The following is a 24,961-nucleotide window of genomic DNA, read 5'->3' as shown; positions in this document are numbered from 1 at the left end:
CCTTAGCTAATCGGTTCACGACTATCGTTATAAATATAAATCCATAATCGTACATGCAGTATTTAAATACCAACTTATCGATATACAATCTGAAACAGCTGTCAAACGATTCATAGTTGCTAATTTGAGCAGCAATAAAATTGTTGCCTGTAATATTTAAATAAGAAAATTAAAATAAAATGCAGCGCGAAGAGAAGCACTTTGAAATGACGTTGGACGCAATATTGCAGCGTCTCAACGACTTAAAGTTAGCAGTGCTATCCATGATACAAAAACTGGAAATGGAGTACATGGATATCAATTGGCCAACTTTTCTGGATAACTTTGCCATCATATCAAGTCATCTGACTGGTCTGACTAAGATTCTGGCCAAGGAGCAGTGTCCACCGCTTCGAAATCGAACAGTGCTGCCGCTGCTCGTCTCAATGGATCGCGACGAAACGCTGGTTAACATCACCGAAGGCCGTGTGCCTGTCTTTTCGCACGATATTGTGCCGGATTACCTGCGCACACGGCCCGATCCCATTACGGAGCAGAAGATGCAGCAGAACGAGCAGAAGGCAGCCAATCTAACCAACGATGCGGCTATGAAACAAGTAACGCAGTACAATAAGGTGGTATCCCACGTCTTGGATATGGTGAGCAAAGCGCGCGAGGAATGGGAAATTGAGTCCAGTTCACGCACGGGTATCCAGCAGACAAGCAGCATGACAGACACTCAGCTGCTCGTGGCAACCGTGGGCATGGGCAAAGGTCTGCAGTACAAGGCCAACTATGGACCAGGACCTGGTCCCGGCATGATGGTGCCACCGTCCATACGCGGACCCACTCCGCCCATGGGCGGCCCATCCATGAGTCCGGGCAATGTACAACAGCAGCTGGGCAAGGCGCCCTCGGCCGTCAAGACGAACATCAAATCGGCCAATCAAGTTCATCCATTCTCTCGGTAGCAAAATATCATAATTTATTGTTGCGCTTTGCGTTTGAATACAACTCAGTAACATAATAATAATAATAATAATAGATATACATATGCTTAGGTACTATAGAATTTCGGAATGTTGGCTCTCATAGTTATATATATGTATGTATGTGTTTATATGCATCTGTGGGCCACACATCAGTTAAACAAATAAACCTAAACAAAACAAATGAGTCGTTAATTGAGGAAGATCGTTATAGTATGGTATCATGGTGCAGGCAGCGCATGTTTCTCGCTTATCAGTGTTTCGTGCACTTTAATGTCCTGCGGCGTTGAGGTATCAATCAGCTCCAAGCTGAGCGCACGCCGCTCATCCTTCAGCTTATCCACGCGTCTCACAATGCCAATAAATTTCTGGCCCAGCGTCAGCTTACGAAACCGCAAACAATTCTCCTGCGTCCAGTCGATGCCAGCCAGTTGAATGCCTAACAAGCAAAATGGGAGTTAAATGAAAAGTTGACAACGGTTTGGATTGTTGTTTTCACTCACCATGAAGCTGTGCCGGCAGCGCCATCATAGGCAGCTCCCTGAACTCCGGTGTTAGCTGCAACAGCTGATTGCAGCGCACGACTCCATCGTCGCCTGCGTCCACATAGCGCACGTGTATCATTTCATCGTAAATCTTTCGTATATTTACGCTGCAAGTAAACAGAAATGGGAATTACATATTTGACCTTGGCTAAGCAAATTTTTGAGCAACTCACCGATGATAGACGCCATCGGCATCTGCCGCCGCATAGGGCTGACCAATGCTTAGCTGTGCCGGCAGCACGGTCTGCGCTGCTGGACTCTTGCAATGCGCCTGCAGATCCTTCATCATGCGCTGCAGCTGATTATACCACTTGTATGGCTGCACCTGTGAGAGGGAGAAGAACAGAAACGGGATTAGCTGGATTGCTGATGATGATATGATGTTAAGTACTTACTGCAAAGTGACCTGGATTCACAGAGAGCGCTACGCGCACCTCGAAGTAGGCACCGACAGCGGGTATGGCCTCGTACTCCTTTAGTACGGGAAGCAGGGGGCTGCTCTTCGCCTTGCTGGGCGTGGTGGGCGGCGAGGCAAGCCCAACGGCTGCTGCTGCTACTGTCGGCTGATCGCTGCAGCTGCTCTGGCTGGACACCGTGGAGCTGAAGCTGCTGCGACGAATCAGCTGACCGCTGGGACTGAAGTGCAGGCCGCAGTCATCGAACGGCTCCAGTCGAGTCGTGCTATGAAACATGGGGCAAAGTTGGATAGGAGCGTGGACAAGTGGGGCAATAGGCAACAAGGAATCGAAATGGATGGTGGATGGATAAAAGTGCAATTGGAAGAGGGAAGGCGAGGAGGTATTATATGAAAACTCTATTTTGGCTTTTTGGCAGTACAGCTGTTATTATTACTTTAACCCTTTTATCTTTTGTTTTTTTTTTTTTTTTTTTTTTTTTTTTTTTTGTATTTTATATACATTGATGAATATTAGATGAGTTCTTAAAGCTAAGCACTTGGTGAACGAACGAACGAAGGTTAGCTTACGGGATGCTGTGAGTTGGTTGAAGGAGTCGTTAATGTTGAGATAATTTTGTAGCGATAGTTTCATGTCAGTTCCAGTTTATTGAAAGCACTAATTAGAGACTATCATTAAACCACAGAAGAGCAAAACAAGTTTGTGCGTGTGCGTGTGTGTGTGTGTGTGAGAGTGTGTGTGTGCAGATGTAAGAATGATTTGTATGAGTAAAAGTAATGATCGTCTCAACTTACCTCTGCACTTCGTACTCCACACGAATTGCACTGTTCAGGCAAAGATAGAGACTATCCTGACCGCGAGCATGAATCGTTACCATCGGCAGCTTATCGTTGGCGCCCTCCGTGACCTTGAGCTGTCGATGAAGCAGAAGAGTTTTATATTAACGATATTGTTTTCATATTAATTACTCGACTCTCCAGCTTACCAGCACTGGCGTCTGAGGCGACAGCAGGCCACGTAGTCGGACCACCATTTGGTTATCTATCGGCGGCACATCGTGCAGACGCACGCGCAAGGCCTGAGCCGGATAGGAGGCAAGGGCCAGATTGTTCGCTTCCAGGCGATAAATGTTGGAGATGTGCGTTTTGCGCAATCGTCCATCGTCCACGTAATACACATCGAACACCTCCTCCTCGGGACTCTTCGGTTTGGCGGTGAGCATTCCACGATACCACTGCTTCAGCCCATCGCCAGCCTCGTCGCACACGCACACCAATTGATCGTGCAGCAGATCGGAGTAGCGCACGCGATGCTGTTCGCTGCTGTCGCTCATGATCCGGGCAATGCTGCGCTGCACAAACTTGAGATCTTCGTTGGGCAGCTGCACCATCAGGTCGCCCACGTCGTTCACGTGCGAGACGAGCACATGATTCGGCTTCTGTTCCAGCTTCAGCATCGGTGCGGGCGTATTGCGAATAATCTGATTGGCCACCAAATCATTCAGATGAATATCCTCCGCTGTGGAGGTATCATAGAAGGTGCCCACAATGCACGCACGCCTCACCAGCGATACTCCACTGCCATTCTCTTCTGTCGCGGATGTCTCCCGCTGGGGCAGCAGCACACCCTGAGCCAGTCCACCAGCCTTGAGGAATTGTGCCTCGCTGGTAATGATGCGAGTGACAACGCTATGCCCGGCCAGCTCCTTGGCCAGCACGGGCAGTGCATGAGGGTGCTCCTCGAACTTGTCTAGGGCATACATGCTGAGGCACACGGCTTGAGCGGGCAGCGAAAGGAATTTCGATGGACACACATAGAGCATGTCATAGCTGAAGATCACCTCGTCGCCAAAGTCCACAAAGTGGCAGCTGCACTGCCGCTGCTCCGCATCCAACGATATGACACGCACACGATTCCAGTTATCGCTGACCTCCACCACATAGATCTGCTGCTCCACGGGCTGTTGTGGCACCGGCTGACGATTCTGCAGGCGTGACATATGCGCATTCAGCTGCTCGGTCAACTTCTCGAACTGTGCACTCTGATCGATCAGGCGCGCCCAGACATGCGTCGTGTTGTCACAGTGTGTGATGTACATACTCCAATCCAGCTGGCCATCCGCCCACGGCAGCTGCAGCTCTGGCATGGCCAACGGTCCAACATTGCTCGGCTGCTGCAAGGCGACGGGCGAAGTGCTTTCAGTATTGGCAAATACAATGTGCGTGTTGACGCTGCTCTCGATGCGCATTTTGGGCGACGAATTGATCAGGGACCACCAATTGCTGGGCACCTGGCGCCTCACATTCGCCTCGTACCATTCGGGCAGCTTGTGGCTGACGATGCCATGCGGATGCTTGATCAGCTCCTGGTACAGGCCATCGAGAAATTCATTATCGCTGAGAATCGACAGTTGTTTGCGCGCCTCGAGCGCCTGCAGTCGCTCAACGGCCACCTCAGCGGTGCGCTGCATTGCTGTTGGCTCATCGAAGTGCGCCTCCGGATAGCTGGTGTAGATGGTCTCGCCGATGCGCACCTTGCAGTGCAGCATTTTGGTTTTATTCGCACTGTAAAACTCGTACGCTGGCGGCGGATAGCCCAACACGACGCAATATTGCTTCAGCGAGGAGATTGCATCGTATGCTGGATCGAACTTGAAGTGGATATCGGCACGTATTGGTTGAAGCTGTGTGATGGAATCACAGAGTCATTGCATTTCCATTTAATTGAGCTCATTAAACTTACCTGCAACAGCGGCTGCTGCGCAGCTGCAGCTGGCGTCGAAGCATTGTTGCCAGCTGCATTCTCTGGCGAAGCTGGTGGAGTTATCAGCTCAACTGGCGAAGCATTTGTTGGCGAAGTTGCTGCTGCTGCTGCTGTTGCTCGTGGTGGAACAACTGCCGTTTGCTGTTGCTTCAATCTATAGTTGACAGAGAGGCCGCCAGTGGGACGCGAATTTGGATACTGAGCACGCGGATGCATTGGCCTTTTATTGGGAGCGGCGACGGCTGCGGGGCCTGGATTAGACTCTGCCGCTGGCTGTCTCATTGGAGCCGGACGCTGCGATGGCGCGCTATTGCCCAATATGGGACGCAGATGGGGCTTGCGGGCACTGGCGGCAGCCGCCGTCGTTGCGTTGCCGTTCATCTCAGCTGTGACAGGTGAAGCTGGAGGCGTGGGCTGAAGCGAACTCTTTGCTTGCTCTGCCACTTTGGGCCGAGCGTTGACTGCGATCTGATATTGAGCTGTTGCTATTGCCACAGCTACCTTCTCTTCACGATGCTTCTGCTCTAGGATTTCCAAGTGACGCTTCAACGCCAGGCGATCCGCCTGCAGCTGTTCAATGGTGCGCGCCTGTGCCTCTAGTCCACGCTCGTGCCGTTCCTGCAGCTGCAGAATCTGTATATCGATCTTAGCCTGCTGCTGCTGCAACAACAACTTTTGCTGTTTCTGCTCCTCGCGCAACTCTGCCTGACGACGCTGGATGTCACGTTCCTGCTGCTGCTGCTGCTCCTGTTGCAGACGCAATTGTTCGAGCTTCTGCACCAGTTCCGCACGCAAGCCTAGCAGATCCTTTCGCGGCGAGTATTGTTGGGCCTTTTGCTGCGCCAACTGTTGCTGATGCTGCTGGTGATATTGTTGCTGTTGGTGATACTGTTGTGAGGCAGCGCGTTGCCCCTGTTGACTACTTTGGTGGTAGTTGCTGTTCACAGCTGATCGCACATTGTTATTGCCAGAGACAGTTACGCGTATGTTTGGGCGGGCAGGCAACGGGGCGGGCGATGTTCGTAAATTGGGCTTATTCTTGGGCGGCTTTTGAAAACGTACCATAGAAGCAATGTGCGCCGATTTGGGGTTGGGCTTGGCGGTGACAAAGATCTGAAAGAAGAGTTTATTTTATTAGTAATCTATCTATATAATATAAGCATTATATATAAGCAATTGGTGAATTGATTAACAATACTGAGAATCACGAAAGACTCTACTAGCTATCGATTATGCCTTTAAATGGTCCAAGACGTGGAATCATTTCAGATGCCTCCGATTATTTTAGGTATTATCTAGCAGTCCTAGTGCTAATAGCAGTCCCAGTGCCCATCTAGACTTTATATGCTTTATATATTTATATTATTTTTTATATTTGTTAATTTTATTTTTTATATTTATAAATCTATTTCTGATCTTTAAAATCTCGTTTTTCACAAGAGGAAGTTTAAGGTCTTTGTGGATGTTAAAATTGATATATTATCAAGGAGCAGTTTTCTAGTTCAAATAGCATAGTTTCGATATGTAATTAACTTCAATATTAAGATTATGCAAGTTGATGACGTTAGCAACAGCCACTTCCACTTTTATTTTGGATGATTCAGCATGGGACGTGATAAGGGATACAATACAAATGCAATTGCTTAATGTGAAATTGTGCGATCAGCGGTGAAAGCTGTCATTAAATAAATAATTAGTTAAATTAGTCACTCGATTTGCATTTGCATACATATAAATGGAAAACAGTTGCTGACTTTAAAGCGAAAAAATACTTTAATCTATAAAAAAAACTATATACAGTTGCGCTCATAAAAATAGTATCACGAAACATGAACCAAATGAAAAGCTAAGCTTCCCGTTGGAAAATACAAATATTTTGCAACTTTTATTGAGAATTGAATGTATCTAAGAGAATTACGAAAAAATGTCATTACTTTCGATCAGAAGAATTTATGTCATATTTTGGTAATATTCACTTTGATTAAATTGTTTTAAAATATAAATGATTATTTTAATTAAATTATTGTTTAATTTAAATAGCAAGTTCAATTAATTATTATACATTATATTGTTTATTTTATAATTTAACTTTGTTACAAAGTTGCCATCTGCCCTATCATTCAATTATCTTCGTCTACATTGCATTATTGATTTGATTTTGCATTGACATTTTCTTGTTGTTTTCTCCTTATTTTATAAAAAACAGCCCACATGCGGCAGAACCTGCCCAGCAACCACCCACTGCAAATCAGGCCAGCTCAGCGTGGGGAGCTGTGCTGCGGCAAAAGAAGCTGGAGGCAAAGGCAAATGCACGAAGGCGGCGTCCTGATAAGCATAACAAAAACAACAACAACAACAACAACAGCCGCATTGATCACAGAATGAACGAGTGTCGATTGACATTTCAACAATCAGACAGAGTGCATAAATGCCTGCATTTATAAATAAATTAAGACAAGAATGGGCAAGAAGCAAATGAAACAAAAAAAAAGTATAAATTGAAATGCAATGCGGTGCGCCTTCTCGCTTCCTCTTACAGTTGAATCGAACAACGTTTGATTACTTTCACCAAGCATGCAAAACGGAACACTCACACACACACGATAGAGCGCACACACACATAAACTGTGAGAGAATGAGAGCAAAAAAAACGAACAGCCAAAAAGTTTAAATTGGCTGTCATTTTTTTTTCTGTCTTTTTATTTCGTTTTGCACATAACTTATGCATAAATGTTGGCATTTTGTTTCGTTTTATGTGTGTGCGTGAGTGAGTGCGCTGCATTTAGAAAACAAAAACTGCTTAATCAGCACAGCAGCAAGCTTATAGAAAGGCAGAAATAATAAACAAGAGTAACATTGTTTACACTTTTGTTGGAGCGACGCTACATTGACACGTTGCCTCTTTGTGGCAAGCCAAGCCCCGTACAGCACACGAACACACACACTCTTCCACGCACGCAGAGAGCCAAACAGCACCGTTCGCTTTGAAGCAACGAAACTTACTGAGATACAAATGAGCACTTATAGAAACAGGCGCTTCCAAAAGCTCAACCACAGCTCTCAAAAGCTGCGCTGATTTCATACAGCAAGGGAGAGAGAGAGAGATTGGGAGAGGGAGAGAAAGGGAGGCAGTAGGCATGTGAACAATTGAGAGATTTGCGCATTGTGGGAGGTCGCCACCTCTTCATGTCTTTCACTCACTTGTGTTCCGACTTTTTGAAAATTGAATGCATTTGTCTTCTCCAATAATTCGAGGGTATTACGATAGCCAAGGCTGCGATAAGGTATTGGCGCATATTCCACTTTCATATAGTCGCGCTCTATGCATTGCAAGCTGACCGGCGGCTTGATAGAAGTTATCAATGAGCGCACCACAATGGTGACATCCTTCAAAATTTCTTCGTGCTCCGAAGACATTGTTGCTGCAAATAGATTAAAACAGAAATAATCTTATTATACACTCATATAATCAGAAATAGTGCATGTGTGAGTACATGCCAATCAGGTAATCAAATATGATAAAGCACTGTGAAATGCCAGCCAACCCCACCCACAACAACAAGTATGCGTGCCAAACGATATTCGCAAAAACTTATTTGGGCACAATGAACGCGACACAGATAATAAAGAAACAGCTGAGCTATGGAGAGAGGGAGAGAGTTTTCAAGAGCATAGAGCAAAAGCAACAGCAACAGTAAAATCAAAAGCAAATGCCAATGCAAAAGCAAAATAAATCAGCGCGTCGCGTCGGCGCAACGAGCCCGGGATTTTTTTAAAGACAAAATTGTGCCTGCTGCTCTCAATAATTTGATACAATTCACATTAAATTATTAAACAGAAAAAATTTGAGTTCGATTTATCTGTTGTGCTGAAATAACTAGAAACCTATGTGACAGACTGAAGCTTTGTGAAGCGTAAACATACATATCCAATTTCAATTTCGTTTATCTGCCCGCCATGTTTTTTTTTTGACTGTCGCAAAAGTGTTGCATTAGAAAAACGCATTGAATTTCAAAGCCGAAATATCAAAATAAAAGAACGGAATTCGGAATTGAGATACTTACAGAATGATTCGACTATTTAATATATACATATATATATATTATTATTTATTACTTATACTTATACTAGCATAAATTGATTACACTTCTTAAGAATGTGCGAAATGCACGAAAGTACTATACGGGATCAAATTGAAACTTCAAAAGCCTGTGCTCTTGTTAACAGCTGTAAAACTAACTGTATTTTTCGATATATCTATAAATTTTCGATTTATATTAACTGCAATGCTGTTAATTTCTCGTGAATATATATTTATATCGAAAAAATTTACAACTTAATACCATTTATTAATCTAATAATATTTAATCTATTTAGCTAATTTATGTCAGCTATTATTTTAATTAATTTACCTCTACAAATGCAACCGAGGTAAATGCGCGCTACTATCGCAAATACTCTTAAAGCTTTTACTTGTTATGCCGATTATGAACAATCGCATCATACGATATAAATCAGGGTGACCCCATTGGAAATGACACCAAATAATCGTTTATCGTTTGCCGACGTAAATTTAAAAAAGTTAAACTGTTTCACTTTGTAAAAAATATATATTAATTATATAAATGAAATTATTTTGTATGAAGTGCAAGGCGATGTCTGGCTCTTTTGTGCTGCCGCAGGACTCGTTGCAATTGCGCTCTAAGTCTCTTCACCGAGATAGGCCTATTTTTTGGTATGTTGGAATCTAAACTCTCTTTGTTCCTCTTACTCATAGCACTATAATTCCCATAATGCCAGTTATTTCTTCTAGGTGCTGGAGTTGTCACAAAGTATTCAATGCGAGCAGCTGCTGGCGGAGCTGCTTCGTATCTCGCTCGCTTTATTTTGTCATCTCGCTCTCGCTGCAGCTGATGCTCCTCCCGCACCTTTTGTTCTAGTTTCTGCTCCTCTCTCAAGGCTGCTGCCAAACTCTCGTCGGTGTTATCCTCGCCAAGTGGTCTCAAACCAAAGTAGAAGCCGCGATTGTGCTTAAAGGGTGATTGTGTGGTGGGCATTGGCGTTGGCCTATCTAAGCGCTCTTTCTGCTTGCCTCCAGGCGGCGATTCGCTTTGGGACTTGTCATGGGGCAGAGGTGGAGGCATTGTCTTATTGGTGTCCGTCTTATGTTTGTGGCCCCTGGATTTCACACCTGGCCATCTCTTATGTATCTCGGTGTCCAATTGATTGAGCTTTTTAATAATCAGACACGAACGCTGCTTCATATTCTTCGTCAGCTCCAGCAATCGAGCCACTTTCTGCATAACTTTCTTCTTACAGAGTTTGGGTTTGGCTTTGCCTTTAGTTTTGGTTTTGCGCGCCGGACAGGTGTCCTGCGAGCTGGGACCCTCTTGTTTGCCCTTTGTCTTGCAAAAGTGAAAGAAGGGCGCATGTAAGTTTTTAGCCTCAACACTTTTGTCTGCTAAAGATTCATCCATTTTACCCTGCTTCAAACTCATTGCTATCAGGTGCTCGAATGCTCGATCCGCAGATTCACTTTCCATGCGCTGATTGTCTTTGTGCCGTGCAGCCAGCGCCGAGGACACCAGCAACTTCTGCTCCTGTTGCTGCTGCTGCTCCTGCTCCGGGCTGTTATTGCTCAGCCAGTGCAATAGTTTCTCATTTTCGTTGAGACTCCGCAATCTTGGCCTGCCAGCATCGGCTCTCACTTTATTCCCATGGCTAGCTCCTCCTGCACTAATCCCGAATTGATTTCTGTTCAACAGCTCGAGCAAACTATTGAGATTCGCGTTTGCATCCAGGGTGTGTCGCTCAGCTGAGGCCTGAGGCTGCACTTGTGATTGAGTGCGGCGCTGCTTCCTGCTGTAAGCCTGTCCATTATTGTCAGCATTCACTGTACTGCTGGGCAGTGAGTCGTGCGCCACAATTGCCACAATTACCATTAGTATAATTCTCACTCTGTTGTGTATCACATTTGACATTGTTTTCCATACCAAAACATTTTGTTGAGCACAAAGTGCGTTCACAAGTGCTTTTGACTCAGTGATGGCAATTTAGCTTTTATTTTATGGTCTGGTGTTGACAGGTTTTTGGCTGCCTTTTCTACTTGCACTATTAAACAAGCAATTTGTGAATCAGTGTATTTTATATATTTTTTGAATATTGACAATTATTAAATTCTATTTTGATCAGTCAATCGCTCAGTCTATCAGCTTATCAATTTTGTTTAACAGTTTATCAATGAAATTCTTTATCAAGTCAGTTTTATAGATGCATATGTACAATTTACAAAACGGGCTATTATTTCTATCAATAAATCATTCAATCAATCAATCAGACAAGCAGACATATTGAATACAACTTGTTTAAGGTAGAAATGTAATATTTTTGTGTAAATAAATGTGCAGTTAATCAATCGCTTAATCATCAGTAATTAGGTAATACTACATAAACATAGATAAGCATTATTGCCAAAGAAAATCTTCACTTAGACCTCCACAATCTTCTTCTAGGCAATTCTATCATTTCAGTTGACCTTTTCGTCAAAGTGAGTTCGTCATTAATCAATTTCTTAATCAATAAATACATCTTTATATATAGACGTCTCTAGATATATCGAGGCAAACGTAATTTGTTACTGAGCGTGTGGCACGCATGTTGGAGGCCTTGCGTTGGTGACGCAAACATTTGCCACTGCATTGCCGCAAGTGCAAAGGCAACTCAACGTTCGACCACTGGAAGTGGCCTGGAAGTAGCCTGGAAGTCGCCTGGAAGTGTCTGAAACGCACTTGGGTGACTCAACGGCCTGTCGCAGCCCATGTTTCAGACAGTCGAATTTTCTACATCGAACGCAGCAGTTGGGCTTAGTCCGAGGACTTCGTCGTCCCACAGACAAACTAAATACATAATTGAATACAAATTATACTATACTTTTGAGTGCCTGTCTAAGGGCCTCCTGCTCTAGGGATTCAAACTACGCTCAAGTTTGTTTCCGAGTGACGGCATCGATTTCGTAGTTTTTTAAATGCCACACAAACGCAAAAGACACAAAAACTGAAAGGATTCCGTCGCCCGCTCCATAAGAAAACCAAAATAGATCCGTGGCGTAGTCGTATTGTGCCTTACCAAGAAGGATTCGTTGTGCCATGACTGTTTCCAATATGCACACCAAATTAATTATATTGATTTTATTTTTCTATAACGGTTCCTACAATTGGAGTAAAAACTTCTAAAGCGACTAAACTAAAAACGTTCGACCCTTTCCCTTCCTCCACAGGCGGCGACCGTCTGCGTGGAGTGTGTGTGTGCTTGAGTGCGTGCGTGCTTGTGTGTGTGTGTTTACCAAGTTAGTGCCGTTAGTGCTTGTGACTGTGTGCGCGTGTGAAATAAACGGTAAGCTTTTCTCATTACAATCACCTATTATTATACACAAGGCCCCAATACCCACGGGGGCCGTCTCACTTCATTGTTTTTCGCTGTTCATATTGATTTTATAATTTCGCCATGAAAAGCGCATTGGCCAACAGAAACAACAACAATTACCCCAACCCAGCCCAAACCACCCAAATGCCAGCAGGACTCGCGACAACAGCGACAACAACAACAAGCAGCACCAAAGTAGACAACAAAGAAATTCCCTTCCTCTCTCTATTGCTCTCATTCCCTCTCTCTCTATCTCTCTCTTTTTCTGTCTTTTCCTTTGATATATGCAAGGCAAATGCGCAAAACATCTGTGCTGCCCAGCTTTGGCTACAGTGGCGTACCAAAATATTGTATACAGCTCGATGGGTAAATTTAGACTGAAGCGCTGCAGTTTCTTTGTTCTCCACAATTGTTATGAACCATATGGCACACAAGTAGAGAGGAAGGAAATGTCATAAATAAATAGAGCTGCACAAACACGGTAAACGAACGACATCAGCTAGTTTAATTTTTATTTATTTATTTACAATTTTAAACCTATATAAATTAAATATTTAGCTAGCTTAATATATTTAAAGATTTCGAGTCAATAACATATGGGTGTATCTTTTTGGCATATGTAAGTTAGATTAATTTATAGTTATTATAGCGTATTACCCACAAGGAACTGAATATTTGCAAATATTCAGGACGCCACTGTAACGAATCAATGCACTCCCAACGTTCATCGTTCCATTTTCCTTACCTTTGTTACACACACGAAGAACCATATGTATAGATTCCAATAAATTCAACTGGAAATTCCAAAGAGTTCACGAGCCTGCGCACTGCTCCATCCATCCTTCAGTACGCAATGTTTTGATAGTAAAAACGAATGTGAAACGGAGACGAGGATAAATGCAGCCAACGCACCAATACTAATAGCACGCGGTTGAAAATTGTTTACAAATAAGCGGAACGCCACGTGGCACATGGCACATACAAATCGACGGCCATTGGAAGAATGTGGACAATGAATATGCTTCTGCATGTGTGCATGTGTGTGGGTATGATGTGTGATGTGAGTGGGTGAATGCATTAGTGGGTACTCTTCTGCTCTGGGAGTAGAATTTCGTGCAAGCTCACGCACCGGCCGGCTACAATCTTTAATTTCTTTGGGCCTACGGGACGCCTTGATGACGTCGGTGCTGTGTCGACATTGAACTACTTACAACGGCACTCGTCACATATGTACATATGTGGCCCATTGGGCTGAGCTTGGTGGCCACGTTCATATTTCGTTGATGACGTCAGCAAAGTTTTATTTATGGCCCGAACAACAGTTAATCCAATTTGCAACCGAAGCTCGAAGACATTTCAATTTGTTTTCTCACTTTACGACTCTGGCTTCCGGATCATTCGGCGTATACGTGACGTGTTGATTTCTCGCCAATCGTAAATCGTTCATTGGCTCTGCGCTTGAGATAGGAAACCTTAATTAGTTATTTAATTAAAAATGAATATGCTTAGATTATGCAGACTTATGCTAAATATGCCCTCAATTGATTTGATTTCACGTTCACTTTGACAAATATATCTATCTAGTACAAATATATTTTAGTTTCTCGAACATACTAATATATATGAATGCATATATGTATATATGTATATAATATAGAAATTGTTTGTGTGCAATTAAAAATTTGGGCAGTCGGCATAAACATAAAGACGAATGTTTGCAACAATTGTGGCAACAACAATTGCAAAATTGCATTGCCTCAAGGTCAAATGGCAAACTGTCTGAGAGCGCCTAGGGTTTTACAACTTTGCTAGACAGAATGATAGGTATTTGCTACGACGCAAAAGCACCTCAACTATATGGCAGCTATATAATAGAAACACATATATTGCAGATGAACGAAAGATCATAGAGGAGGGGTCGGATGTTGAGGAGCGGAAATTGAGGATTGTTTTTATTTCGTTTTCATTTCAAGTCTAGTTCTTTAGGGCTATATAAAGAATAATAGACCCGATAAACTATGCTAATTCATATATCAAACATATGCTTTAACTGCTCTAACTACGCAATAAACACGTTTATTTATTTACATTTCGATAAGAGTTTCAACAACATCATAATGATAACGTCAATTTGCAAACAATGTCTTAGTACCATCAAAAGCTAGCTCTAATTCTCTCATGGAATTTTCCAACACTTAAATTGCGTATATGCACAACACGCACCCCATTTATTTTTGCATTACATTATTTATTTATTTATTTGTCATTCCATCTCAATATTAAATTGAATTAAAGCAAATCTTCTCTTTTCTACTCATTACAGTTACCGGATTCTCGTCTTTTCTCCAATTATCAAATCCCCTATTTTTGTTTACACAACAACAAAAATATTGACACGATTGTACGTAGCAAAACAAACTTCGCGTTAATCGCTCCTGCCGTTTCTCCCCCCATTCTGTCTGTTGGCTTAAAGCCCTGTGGAATTTTTAAAGCTTTTTTTGCGTCACATATTAAGGTATATATGTATATAAACACATACACATAGACGTGCGAGTGTGTGCGAATAGAGCGAAAAACAAGAGGAAACCAAAGCAAAGGCAACGCAAAAGCAAACGCAAAGGCAGCCAGCGAAACTGTGCCAGCCCCGTCGCTGTGCCCTCGCCGATATCAAAGACAATAACAATAGCAATTGCGATCGCCCGTCGTCGTCACCCACCCCAAAAAAAAAGACAAAAACAAAAAAGCAACAACCTAGAGCTGTGTATATAAACACGCTCGTATCAGCGAACTGTGTGCATTCAGCATTCGACATCGAAACAATCGTCGCTAAAAGAGCTCAATTTTCAGTCGCATTTCGACACTCGTTGGGAACGGATCACGAACGGACCAAAGCATACGCAGGGCCATCTGTGCGAAAAAAATAGACAACTGCAAGAGTGCATATACTTTTAACGGTATATGTAGAAACGTATTATAATATAAAAAAATATATATTAAGCGGACAAAGTGTGCAAGAAAATCCACTTCGATGTCGATTAATTCGCCAATATTGTTGAAAAACTCTGACCTGCATTAAACAGGCAAAAGCGATAAATACCAAAACAAAAAGAAAACCGATTTAAATAAAGGTTAATTTCGTAGCAGAAGAAAAGTAAAGAAGAAAAGATACTTATCAAAGACATTAAATTCACTTTAGCAAATCAACAATAAGTTGTTTGCTTTTTAGTTCGCGTTACGGGTTTTTTTTAATTTCGTTGTGTTTTCCATCGACAAGAAAAGAGAAAAGTGCAAACAGTTTGAGAACAACTGCAAGCAGTAGACATCAAACTTCAATTTTGTGTTATTCGATATTTTCAATCAAACGGAAAACAAAAACTCGTCTGAGCAGTGTAACACATTGACAAGAACAACAACAATACAGCAACAACACTACACAACAAAACAACAAGTTTGTTTATTGGGCTTAGGCCATTGTATGGGTAAGTCTTTCATAATAAATGTATAACTATAACTGAAACTATATAAATTTCTATAGTGTTTGGTGCAAGCATACCTTTAGTTTGGGTACGGCTTTCCATGCAAGTTATTTTCTCCTATGCTACAGTTGAAGAGTCACTGTTAGCGTTTGCCTAACAACAGGTGGCCGGAGCTAAAATATTTTTAGATCGCAACTTTATATTTTTAGACATGCGTTTTACTGTCCGTTTAGGTTTTGTTGCCTAACAACAGGTGGAGCTAAAATGAATTTAGATCCACATAGAGTGCTTTGAGGTATTTTAGTACATTTTTGTATTTAGTACACGTCGCTGATTCATATTCACTCGTAAAGGGCGTTAATTTGTAAAATCACAGTTCATGTGACTCACATATAGATTATTTTTTAAACAAACAAAGCAATTCTATGGCGCAATAATAATACTAATTTTAATTGAAATAAATAACAGTATGCTGAAAACCTTGAAATGCATTAAGTTAAGTTGAAAGCAACGTAAAGTTCGTGGAAATTCACGTTTGCCACTCTCAAGTGGGCGGAACAGTTGAGCACATGAACCAGACACGTGCTGGCTCCCCCATCGCCCCATCGCCCCCTCGACACGTCGCCCCATTGCCCCTTGTTGTTGCGCCATGCTCGATTGGGCATCATCCGGTGCTTCATTGCCGAGTTTCCAACGGCTCTCTATTTGATTTTTATGAACCCAGCGCATAATCAGTCAGACTTTATCAGCACTTGGGGCTAATTCTATATAACTACGCGTGACTTTCATTCATATATATATTATATACATATGTACAGATGTCTCTGCCTATAAAGTAATGTGTACCCAAGTCAAATAACAAGTTAACGGCATGTCCCGTCATCTCTCCTGATTAACCTTGAGTTGTTTATTAGCCCCAGATGATTTTCTTGTTAGGCTGAATAACAACTGATGCAGCTCGTATCATCATACAGATAAGGCCCTTAGACTAGAACTGTGCTACCTGAGCTAGGTCACGTGGAATTTTCCTTTTTATTTGGCAAATGCTCAAAATGTTGAGAAAGCAATTATAGAAGATATATAGTATATATGCATATGTCTAAATAATGGGATAGTTTCATTGCATATAAGTCTTATATAAGGCATAGTCTATAGAAATGTAAAAAAAAAAGATAATAAATATATCTCCAAACTAGGTTTTAAACGCAATTAGAAGCTTGTTGGGGACTTGAAATTGATAAAATATATATAATTAAAGAAAGAAAATTGTAAAAAATTAATAATAAAAAAAAAAATCTAACCTTATTTAACTAAAAAAAAATCAATAAAAAAAATGGGGAAAAAAAATCATTAAAAATAAACATCTAAAGTAGTAAAAGGATTTCTGCAAAAATATACCAAATAACTGTAGTAAATGATATTGAGGTTATTTTTTACTATTAAACAACCAGATAATAGAATTATATAATTGAATCGATAACTTATCGATCAACGCTGATACAGACTATTTGCCACTTAGAATCAGAAACACAAATTCAAGCAATAACTTGACTTGTTATAGAGGAAACGAGATATGAAATGGAATTGATAGCGAAATAACAAACACACGATAGTTTATGATTATAATAGTGTTAGCTAGAGGTAGATAAGGTTGCTATAAAAAAAAAGCCTATTAAAACTAAAATATTAAAATCAAACTAATCCGACTTTTTCCTTTCAACAGATCAGTCTAAACTAACAACGAAATTTGGAGACGAGCCGGACCTCCTGTTCAACCGAGCGCAGGGCCGGAATAGTCTGCTGAATAGTCTTGGAGCCAGCTCTGCGATTGCCGCAGCCGCCCAAGCATCAATCAACATTCAACTAGAAGCAACATTCAATGACTGTGAAAGTGGCTACGTGCCCACCGTGGGCCGTTGGGGTGCCGAATGGCCGAGCTGACTCGCCGCTGCAGCCAGCCAGGATGGTGCGGCAGCGACGCCCAGCTATGCCGTCGACGTTGATGATGTCGACGACGATGACAGCTTTGGCAGCGTCGCTGCTGGAGGCGGAGGCGGTGGCTCCGCGGAGCAGCAGCTGGCGAATGCGATGCGTGGCATGGGATTGACTACGACAGTCCATGGTGTCACAAATGAGCAAGATGATAAGCCAAGCAGTTGCGCTTCCACGCGAACCACGCCTTCGCGCACGCCCTCCACATCCAGCGAGGACGATGACGAAGAAGATGTTGAGGAGCAGCATCAGCACCAGTGGATGCCAACCGACCTGACATCGGTGGCAGCCGCATCGGAGCGCTACTCCGACATCATCCGGGTGCTGTCCAGACAGAAGTCACCCACTGTCCAGCAGCAGCGGCACCCAGGCGCCAACTGGGCCATGGCCGATGGCTATGATCTGTCGGCCTACAATCAGATCAACGGTGTCTGGCCACTGGGTCATCCTCTGCCGCTGCCCGACTGGGGCAGCGCCGATGAGCCGGCCAAGGAGACCTTAGTATTCGAGAACGTCTGGCAGTACGAGGAGCTGAATGGCATTGTGGAGACGGCGCTGCAGCGCATGCTGGAGGAGACGCACTACAACACGGTGAATCTCTTCGTGGATTTCTATCGCAGCTTCAAGCGCACACGGCGCTCCGATCTGCGCAGCTTCTTCCAGTTCTATGATGTGCCCATCAATCGACGCCATCACATGTGCGTCTCGCTGGCCTTTGAGATAATTGCGCGCCTGGTGCAGATGTTCCCCCAGCTGGGCCATCACCTCTATGTGGTGTCCTGCGAGGAGCAGGTGGCCGACTGCAATGATTATGTGCAAATGGATGAGGAGTACGGCATGAACTCGGCGGATGCGGGTGTCGAGAAGGAGCACGTCATGGTTGCCATGCGCTTTGCCATTGGCGAGCGTCGTGGTGTCATGATACTGGATCCGGGCTACCATGTGGGACGCGCCGTAACCATCATGTGCGACCAGAGCTATCCACACACAGGTGAGCAGAGCAACACAATCACTGTAAGGGAGATGTACTAAATTCTCTTCTTCTCTCTCTAGGCTGGTTCAATCAATCCAAGGAGCCGCATTTGCAGCGCGACTATTGCTATACCTTCAGCCAGCACAGCGAGAAGTTTGTGGAGTGGAAGGAGCGGGAGATACGCGGCGATGAGGCCAGTTTCAAGACATCCTTGATATACATTGCCCAGGAATATAATACCGCGGTGGATGTCACTGTGCGCCGTAATTTGGTTTACAATTTCCGCTCGCTGCTATCGCGCGACGCCAAGGGGCGCGTCTATGCGGGACTCTACTTCCCGCTGGTGGCCAATGTGCAGGAAGCGCATCTGACGCTCTTCTACGATGGACCCAATGAGCAGCGCGTCAAGGTCAAGCTTATGTTTAGCGTCTTTAAGGTGGCCAAGGGCAAGGTGAGTTGAACTATATACAATATAAACAAAAGTACACCAAATTTTAATCTATTTTCTATATCTCTATAGCAACTGCCGGACTATGTGTCGCAGCATCTGATGAAGTTGGCGCCACAGTTGAATATGTCACTGCATGAGCTGACGGAGCTATGCAAATCTCTGTGCGAAGTGGTGTCCGATCAGAATTTTATCACTCAAGTTTTGGCCATTAACGATGATATTGGCAACATGTCCATGGAGAATTGACAGTCAAAGCAGCCTAAGGATGTTGCTGCATCTCCTGTACATCAGGATGGGGAAGCAGCTTCAACTTAGACTTCAATTTTGGCAACAATTTAAATCACTATTTTTTCCCCAATTTTTCAAAAACAAATGTTTTATTTCTAGATTTTAGGCGCACTAAACAAAACTATATTTCAAGATTTATTAATATATACCTACTCATAAAGAATATATACAATTATTATAAACACACACTCACACTCTCACATACATACCAAGAAACACTTTGAAAATCCTTGTATTATTTAGCAAATGAAAATTTGATTACAAATTACAAATTATTGTAAGTACGTATATATATATTTAGAATTTCTTGTTTTTGTGCTTAGCTTCTTTTTCGATTTTCAATTTGTTCTACTTACATAAAATATATACAAATTTAAACTATACAACAATAACATTAGTTGACATAACACTTTTGTTAAATGCACTGTAATACTTTTTGTTTAATAAATAAATGCAAAAACAGCTAGATAAAATAAGTTTTTTACTCAAGTATTCAAAATATGCAAATGACATTTGTAACGTCAACTAAAATCCTACTTTTAGTATTTAAATAAATTGAATGGAAACGCCAACATTTTGGAGCTTGCGGTGCGTGGTCACACTGAAAGCCGGCAATTGAACAGCTGTTCAGATTAAGTTTCTTTGGTGGCAATTTAAGATATTTAGTCAGCTTAATGGCTCATTAAAAGTTTTATGTAATATAATTATCGAATTATTAATGTTACTATCTGAAGCACTTTAACAGTTAACAATTGTGAATTGACATTTTGTTATAATGGGTAATTTGTTGGGCAGCTAATTCACCTGTCAACACCTGTTGCTTGGCGTCGTCGGATAGCAGCAACAAAAACACAATTGAAAATTAAATTCAGGTTCTAAACTGACAACGAGCGCGCGAAACTTATAACGTTTTAGTTGTCGTTTGAATTTCCAGCGGTGCGGTTGTGTTTTGTTATATTGAGAACCGGTTTGGACCTACTAAATTGAATTGGAAACGTGACGTGCTGCGTCAAAGGCATATATAATTTGAAACTGTTTACCCATTTAAGTGAATAAAGTTGATTTTTTGTTGTCAAATATTAGCATAGGCCGAGAGTTCGGGACACGAGCGAGTGCATTGAAATCGCATTAGTCTACATACATACATACACATATTTAAGTGCATTAAGTAGAGGTTCAAGTAAATATGCATATATAACTGCAAGGCTTTGTGCACTTGTGCGCAACAATAAAAGAAATAGAAAGTTAACAAATGCAGGCAGATACTTTTTTGTTTCTTTTTGTTGACGGAAGTCGAAGAAGACGGCCTGTGCCCAGTGTTGACAGCGCAAAAAGTCACACAAGCACACACACACATGCATGCTGCCATGCACACACACACACACACTCCATGAAACTGTTTTTTGTGGACTAAGTATGTTTGGTAGCTCTCTTCGCACCTCTGGAGCTACCCATCAGAGTAACGTTTTTTTCTATATTTTTTTTTTCTTCATATGTTTGCTTTTCTACTGAGTCTATGCTTTTTTGTCGTCTGTTTCTTTCGAAGCTATTGGCCCATTCTTTGGCTCTTCAACTTTCATTCCTTTGCTTTTGACTCTCTTTCTTTAATTTGCATTTTATGTGCCGCTGTCGCTGTCGTTGTTGTTTTTTAGAAAACCAACTGCTAACTGGGCCATAATTTCATGGCTCTAGCTGATATTCATAATAAAATGATTATTTTAAATAGCCGCGAAGCTCTCCGCAGTCAACGTTAAGCAATTAAATTCAACACTAATTGGCAACGATGTGAGCAAAACAAAAAAACGAACTGAATCCAAAGTGCAGTACTTAAGTAAATAAATAAATCTATATTATATATAGTACACTTGAAATGGCTAAAAATGGGCACAGGCGGAACGAGAAGCAAAAATAGTGGGAAAAAAAATAAATAATATTTGTTGCTGACTCAAGTTGCGGACAACGAGCACAGCTGCAAGCAAATAATTGCTGCTTATAGACATTTTTCTATATATGCATAAGTACAAATATACATATTTATGATATCTATGTGAATATTCATACAGTGACTTGGGCTTATCAAAGTCAACACGACGATCTTTGCCCCTCGCCCGCTTACAAATACTTTTTGACTCAGCAACATTGATTCCTTATCTTCCACAGACAAAATACACATAATTGATTTGTGCAACATGTTGCTCTGGCTGCTTATCATTCTGACGCTGCTGTGCGGCTTTATTTTCACAAAGACAACCAAAGGCATACCCAAGTCCTGGTTCGAATGGAAGACTGAGTTCCGCTATCAGTACTTGGGCATTGCTGGACTCATACATGATGCACAATACGCCTCCAGGGATCGTGTGGGTATGTATATCTACAATTAGCTAAATCTGCTCCTACAATTATTATCAATTAACAACATTTTTATCTGATTATTGTTTTCGCTTGCAGCACTTTATAAACAACCAGATCGCATTGCTGTCATTACGGGCGGCAATCGCGGCATTGGCCTGCGCATTGTAGAGAAATTACTGGCTTGCGACATGACTGTTATAATGGGTGAGTGAATGGGCATCTGAGTACTTGACCAATTGAACTTTGTTTGGTAGCGTTGTCTGGAAACGGCTATGTAAATCAGCTCCGACCACTTGTTATTCAGTCAACACAACACACGACAAGAAATAATAGAAATAAAAGTTGGGCCAAAACGTGCATTGCCTGAGTGATTTGATCGAACAAATTTCACACATTATTTGATATTTCTACACCCACACAGTTGGAGTCCACTCTAGCAACATGTTGTCTCTCGAAAATGTTGCAGCACAAATGTTGCTGCATAGCTTTAGGGCACACAGAAATAATATTACCTTTTCGTATTTACTTTAAAGCCTGTAATAATTTAGCTTATAAAAACCCAAAATTTTAAATATTTTGTGTATAAATACCATCGTCAGTAACGCATATGCAGAAATATAATCCACTGCACTGTGAAACAGACTCATCTAAAGTCCACGTTGCCAAACAAGAAGTTTAAACTTGAACATTCTTTGCATATCATATATAGACGAAAACAAAAACAAAATTTTAAAATTAAAAATACCCCAAGCTATCGCGTGAATTGCATTGGTAATGAAACCACACACACAGTCTGCAACACACCTGAAGTCCACAATTCACAGCAACATTTTGCTAGGAACTCGAAAGGGGAAATAATTGCATATTTTTGGGCATACTGAAAAATACCTTACATTTCATATGCTAAAACAACTATGAGGGATATTTTGTTATTGTGGTATTTAATGAAGTGTGCTAAAGAGGGATTTTCTTTTCCAATGTGGTATTTTTTAATTAAGGGCAGAGAAGTTTATATAGGCTATTTATTTATATAAAAATGAAATTATTTATTAATAATTATTATTGTTTTTCTTACAGGCGTTCGGGATCCGCGCAGTGCCGAAGACGCTGTTGGCGGCATTGTCGATCTCAGCCAGACGAAAGGCAAACTGATTTGCGAACAGCTCGATGTAGGGGATATGAAGTCGGTGCGTGCCTTTGCGCAAAAGATCTCGCAGACATATGCCAAAGTTGATTTGCTGATAAACAATGCGGGCATTATGTTCGCGCCATTCAAGCTGACGGCCGATGGCTACGAATCGCACTTTGCCATCAATTACCTGGGCCACTTCATGCTCACCCACCTGCTGCTGCCGAAGCTGCGTGCGGCTGGCAAGCCGGGCAGAAATGCGCGCATTGTGAACGTTAGCTCCTGCGTGAATCTGATTGGCCGCATCAACTACAAGGACCTCAATGGACTGTAAGTGAATGATAAAGGATATCTTTGCCGGCTCAGACTCACAATGTTTCTCTCGTTTCATTAGCAAATACTATTATCCCGGCACTGCGTACAGCCAGTCGAAGCTGGCACAGATTCTGTTCACACGCCACCTGCAGACGTTGCTGGATGCGGAGAAGGCCAACGTGCAGGTGAATGTGGTGCATCCGGGCATTGTGGACACGGATCTGTTTGAGCACTCGGCCACGACGGCGGTGCCGTTCTTCAAAAAGCTCTTCTTCAAGACGCCGGAGCGGGGCTCACGCACCGTTGTCTTCGCTGCCATAGATCCGTCCATCGAGGGCCAGGGAGGCACCTATCTGAGCAACGGCGGCAAGGGACCCTTCCACGCGGACGCCAAGCAGCCGGCCAAGTGCGAAAAGTTCTTTGAGCACTCCTGCGCGCTGCTGAAGATCAAGCAGTACGGCAACGGCGAATATCCACTCTAATATTATTTATGTATGACATTTGCTAACATTCCCCAACTGGTGCAACGTAATTTTCTGTTAAGTAATTTCATGTTTAATATCATCTTATATTAAAAAAAAAAAGCTAAAAACAAGAATAACACAATTTGAATAATTAAAAAAATGTATTTGTTTTGTTTTGCAAGCATGTTGCATGCCTTCACTTAAAGTCGGATAATGTCGGATAAGTGTGGATAACAAGGTATAACTCCAAATGTATTTTAATTCAATTACGAATAGTTTCAAAATAAATATGTTACGCTACTCAGAATAGTCGATCTATCTATGTGGATGAAGATGCTAAAGCCAACAGCATAACATATCTCTATGGATTTTTATTTTAATTAACTTGTCTGCGGTGATTGCCATCAGCAGCAACTGGAGGAGGAGGAGGAGGAGGAGGAGGTGGCGGAGGAGGAGAAGCTGCGACAGCAGCAGACCAAAAAGTGCAATTAAAAAAACAAAAGTGCAGCAATAGCAGCAACAAATCCACTTCGATATTTCTTGGCGGCAGCTTAAAAGACGTCGTTACTGCAACAGCAACAGCAACAACTGCAACTGCAACAGCAACTGCAACAACAGCAACATCATCAACAACTATTATATGTCAAATTTACAAACAATTTAATTTGTGCTCCTCCTCAAACAATGAGCGATTAACATTCAACATTTATGCGGAATTTTAATCGACTTGCGTGCAGAGTGGAGAGTGGAGACTGCAGCGAGTGGAGAGTTAAGAGACGTGCATCCAGCTAGGTGGCCAGATGGGTGGATCAATCCAGCGCAACAGCAACGACAATTCCAGTCATACGAAAGAGACAGATGTAACTGCAGATGATCGAATAAGTAATACCCTATGCGGACTTTGTCTTTTAGTATATGAAATACTAATATCAGATGATATTATATGTATTATAATAATATGAAATGATATAGGGCAATCATAGCAGTTCTACATTTTTCTGTTTAATATCCATAATGAAACGATTTAATGAGACAAGAATTATTCATTGCAATGATACTCATCCATATACCATATGCTCTATAGTTACTTAGACAGCTCCTTCTCTTTTACATTATGATAATACCCTCGGCGAGGGTGTTAGACTTCAGTTGGCTTGTCACTTGAGTTGCTTTTGAACTTCATGGCGCTGTCTTCACCTATTGAAGTCCCTTCTATTCCAACAGAGCTGAGAAACAAAAACATATCAATGTCGAATGTCGAATCTTGAGTGCTGAATGCTGAATGCTGAAATGTGTAAAGCTGCCGTCGAATTCCATTTGTTTTTTCGTTTTTATCATTATCGTGGGCGCAGCCATCAATCAAGAGAGGCTCCCAGGCCCCAATGAAGTCATCTGCGCCAATGTGGG

At 42.2% G+C, this 24,961-nt stretch overlaps 5 protein-coding genes and 1 long non-coding RNA gene across 15 annotated transcripts; 3 read left to right on the top strand and 3 right to left on the bottom strand.

Moving 5' to 3' along the window:
* Positions 1 to 65: 65 nt before the first annotated feature.
* Positions 66 to 1,152, top strand: MED8 (mediator complex subunit 8). Its single transcript, XM_018010764.2, has one exon. It carries the CDS (start codon positions 180 to 182, stop codon positions 948 to 950), a length of 771 nt encoding a protein of 256 aa, XP_017866253.1. The 5' UTR covers positions 66 to 179; the 3' UTR covers positions 951 to 1,152.
* On the bottom strand, positions 939 to 8,928 carry tapas (tudor domain-containing protein 7 tapas). Of its 3 annotated transcripts, XM_018010744.2 has the most exons (9): positions 8,757 to 8,928; positions 7,894 to 8,114; positions 4,672 to 5,805; positions 2,915 to 4,612; positions 2,724 to 2,842; positions 1,909 to 2,194; positions 1,687 to 1,838; positions 1,472 to 1,620; positions 939 to 1,407 (listed from the first exon to the last, which is right to left on the bottom strand). In XM_018010744.2, the coding sequence occupies exons 2-9, from the start codon at positions 8,107 to 8,109 to the stop codon at positions 1,190 to 1,192; spliced, it is 3,972 nt and encodes a 1,323-aa protein (XP_017866233.1). In that variant the 5' UTR covers positions 8,110 to 8,114; positions 8,757 to 8,928; the 3' UTR covers positions 939 to 1,189. The 3 variants fall into 3 exon arrangements, with proteins under 3 accessions (XP_017866233.1, XP_017866234.1, XP_017866235.1); XM_018010745.2 differs by lacking the exons at positions 7,894 to 8,114; positions 8,757 to 8,928 and adding an exon at positions 7,557 to 7,714; XM_018010746.2 differs by lacking the exons at positions 939 to 1,407; positions 1,472 to 1,620; positions 1,687 to 1,838; positions 1,909 to 2,194 and adding an exon at positions 2,374 to 2,586.
* Positions 8,929 to 9,282: 354 nt separating this feature from the next.
* Positions 9,283 to 10,835, bottom strand: LOC149268570 (uncharacterized). The gene has a single exon (XM_089471767.1). The coding sequence runs from the start codon at positions 10,671 to 10,673 to the stop codon at positions 9,324 to 9,326; it is 1,350 nt and encodes a 449-aa protein (XP_089327893.1). The 5' UTR covers positions 10,674 to 10,835; the 3' UTR covers positions 9,283 to 9,323.
* Positions 10,836 to 11,510: 675 nt separating this feature from the next.
* LOC108615914 (uncharacterized) lies at positions 11,511 to 19,459 on the top strand. Of its 2 annotated transcripts, none has more exons than XM_018010756.2 (5): positions 11,511 to 12,084; positions 14,438 to 15,593; positions 17,314 to 18,573; positions 18,636 to 19,006; positions 19,076 to 19,459. In XM_018010756.2, the coding sequence occupies exons 3-5, from the start codon at positions 17,679 to 17,681 to the stop codon at positions 19,250 to 19,252; spliced, it is 1,443 nt and encodes a 480-aa protein (XP_017866245.1). In that variant the 5' UTR covers positions 11,511 to 12,084; positions 14,438 to 15,593; positions 17,314 to 17,678; the 3' UTR covers positions 19,253 to 19,459. The 2 variants fall into 2 exon arrangements, with proteins under 2 accessions (XP_017866245.1, XP_089327873.1); XM_089471747.1 differs by lacking the exon at positions 11,511 to 12,084 and adding an exon at positions 12,431 to 12,595.
* On the bottom strand, positions 12,615 to 14,443 carry LOC149268569 (uncharacterized). Its single transcript, XR_016270594.1, has 2 exons — positions 13,635 to 14,443; positions 12,615 to 13,566 (listed from the first exon to the last, which is right to left on the bottom strand). It is a non-coding gene; the product is annotated as an uncharacterized LOC149268569 (long non-coding RNA).
* Positions 19,460 to 19,865: 406 nt separating the features above from the next.
* LOC108615917 (polyprenol dehydrogenase) lies at positions 19,866 to 23,861 on the top strand. 7 transcript variants are annotated; one of them, XM_089471770.1, is made up of 6 exons: positions 20,185 to 20,309; positions 20,378 to 20,474; positions 21,455 to 21,655; positions 21,743 to 21,850; positions 22,724 to 23,105; positions 23,170 to 23,861. In XM_089471770.1, exons 3-6 carry the CDS (start codon positions 21,484 to 21,486, stop codon positions 23,570 to 23,572), a joined length of 1,065 nt encoding a protein of 354 aa, XP_089327896.1. In that variant the 5' UTR covers positions 20,185 to 20,309; positions 20,378 to 20,474; positions 21,455 to 21,483; the 3' UTR covers positions 23,573 to 23,861. The 7 variants fall into 7 exon arrangements, with proteins under 7 accessions (XP_089327898.1, XP_017866249.1, XP_089327897.1 ...); XM_089471772.1 differs by lacking the exons at positions 20,185 to 20,309; positions 20,378 to 20,474 and adding an exon at positions 19,866 to 19,989; XM_018010760.2 differs by lacking the exons at positions 20,185 to 20,309; positions 20,378 to 20,474 and adding an exon at positions 19,930 to 20,073.
* The last annotated feature ends 1,100 nt before the right edge of the window (positions 23,862 to 24,961 follow it).

Source organism: Drosophila arizonae, chromosome 5 (assembly GCF_054131065.1).
Source record: "Drosophila arizonae isolate 15081-1271.41 chromosome 5, UAZ_ARI_1.0, whole genome shotgun sequence".
Classification (NCBI taxonomy): domain Eukaryota; kingdom Metazoa; phylum Arthropoda; class Insecta; order Diptera; family Drosophilidae; genus Drosophila; species Drosophila arizonae.
This window is presented reverse-complemented; position numbering and strand designations above follow the sequence as displayed.

Coding starts and splice junctions, on each gene's coding strand:
- tapas (XM_018010744.2), bottom strand. CDS start 8,109: ATGTCTTCGGAGCACGAAGAAATTTTGAAGGATGTCACCATTGTGGTG. Junction 2,195..2,723: donor GTGGAGTACGAAGTGCAGAG/GTAAGTTGAGAC, acceptor CATGTTTCATAG/CACGACTCGACTGGAGCCGT. Junction 1,839..1,908: donor TGAATCCAGGTCACTTTGCA/GTAAGTACTTAA, acceptor TCCCTCTCACAG/GTGCAGCCATACAAGTGGTA.
- MED8 (XM_018010764.2), top strand. CDS start 180: ATGCAGCGCGAAGAGAAGCACTTTGAAATGACGTTGGACGCAATATTG.
- LOC108615914 (XM_018010756.2), top strand. CDS start 17,679: ATGCGTGGCATGGGATTGACTACGACAGTCCATGGTGTCACAAATGAG. Junction 18,574..18,635: donor CCAGAGCTATCCACACACAG/GTGAGCAGAGCA, acceptor TTCTCTCTCTAG/GCTGGTTCAATCAATCCAAG. Junction 19,007..19,075: donor TTAAGGTGGCCAAGGGCAAG/GTGAGTTGAACT, acceptor ATATCTCTATAG/CAACTGCCGGACTATGTGTC.
- LOC108615917 (XM_089471769.1), top strand. CDS start 20,654: ATGCTGCCATGCACACACACACACACACTCCATGAAACTGTTTTTTGT. Junction 20,754..21,454: donor CTCTGGAGCTACCCATCAGA/GTAACGTTTTTT, acceptor TATCTTCCACAG/ACAAAATACACATAATTGAT. Junction 21,851..22,723: donor CGACATGACTGTTATAATGG/GTGAGTGAATGG, acceptor TTTTTCTTACAG/GCGTTCGGGATCCGCGCAGT.
- LOC149268570 (XM_089471767.1), bottom strand. CDS start 10,673: ATGTCAAATGTGATACACAACAGAGTGAGAATTATACTAATGGTAATT.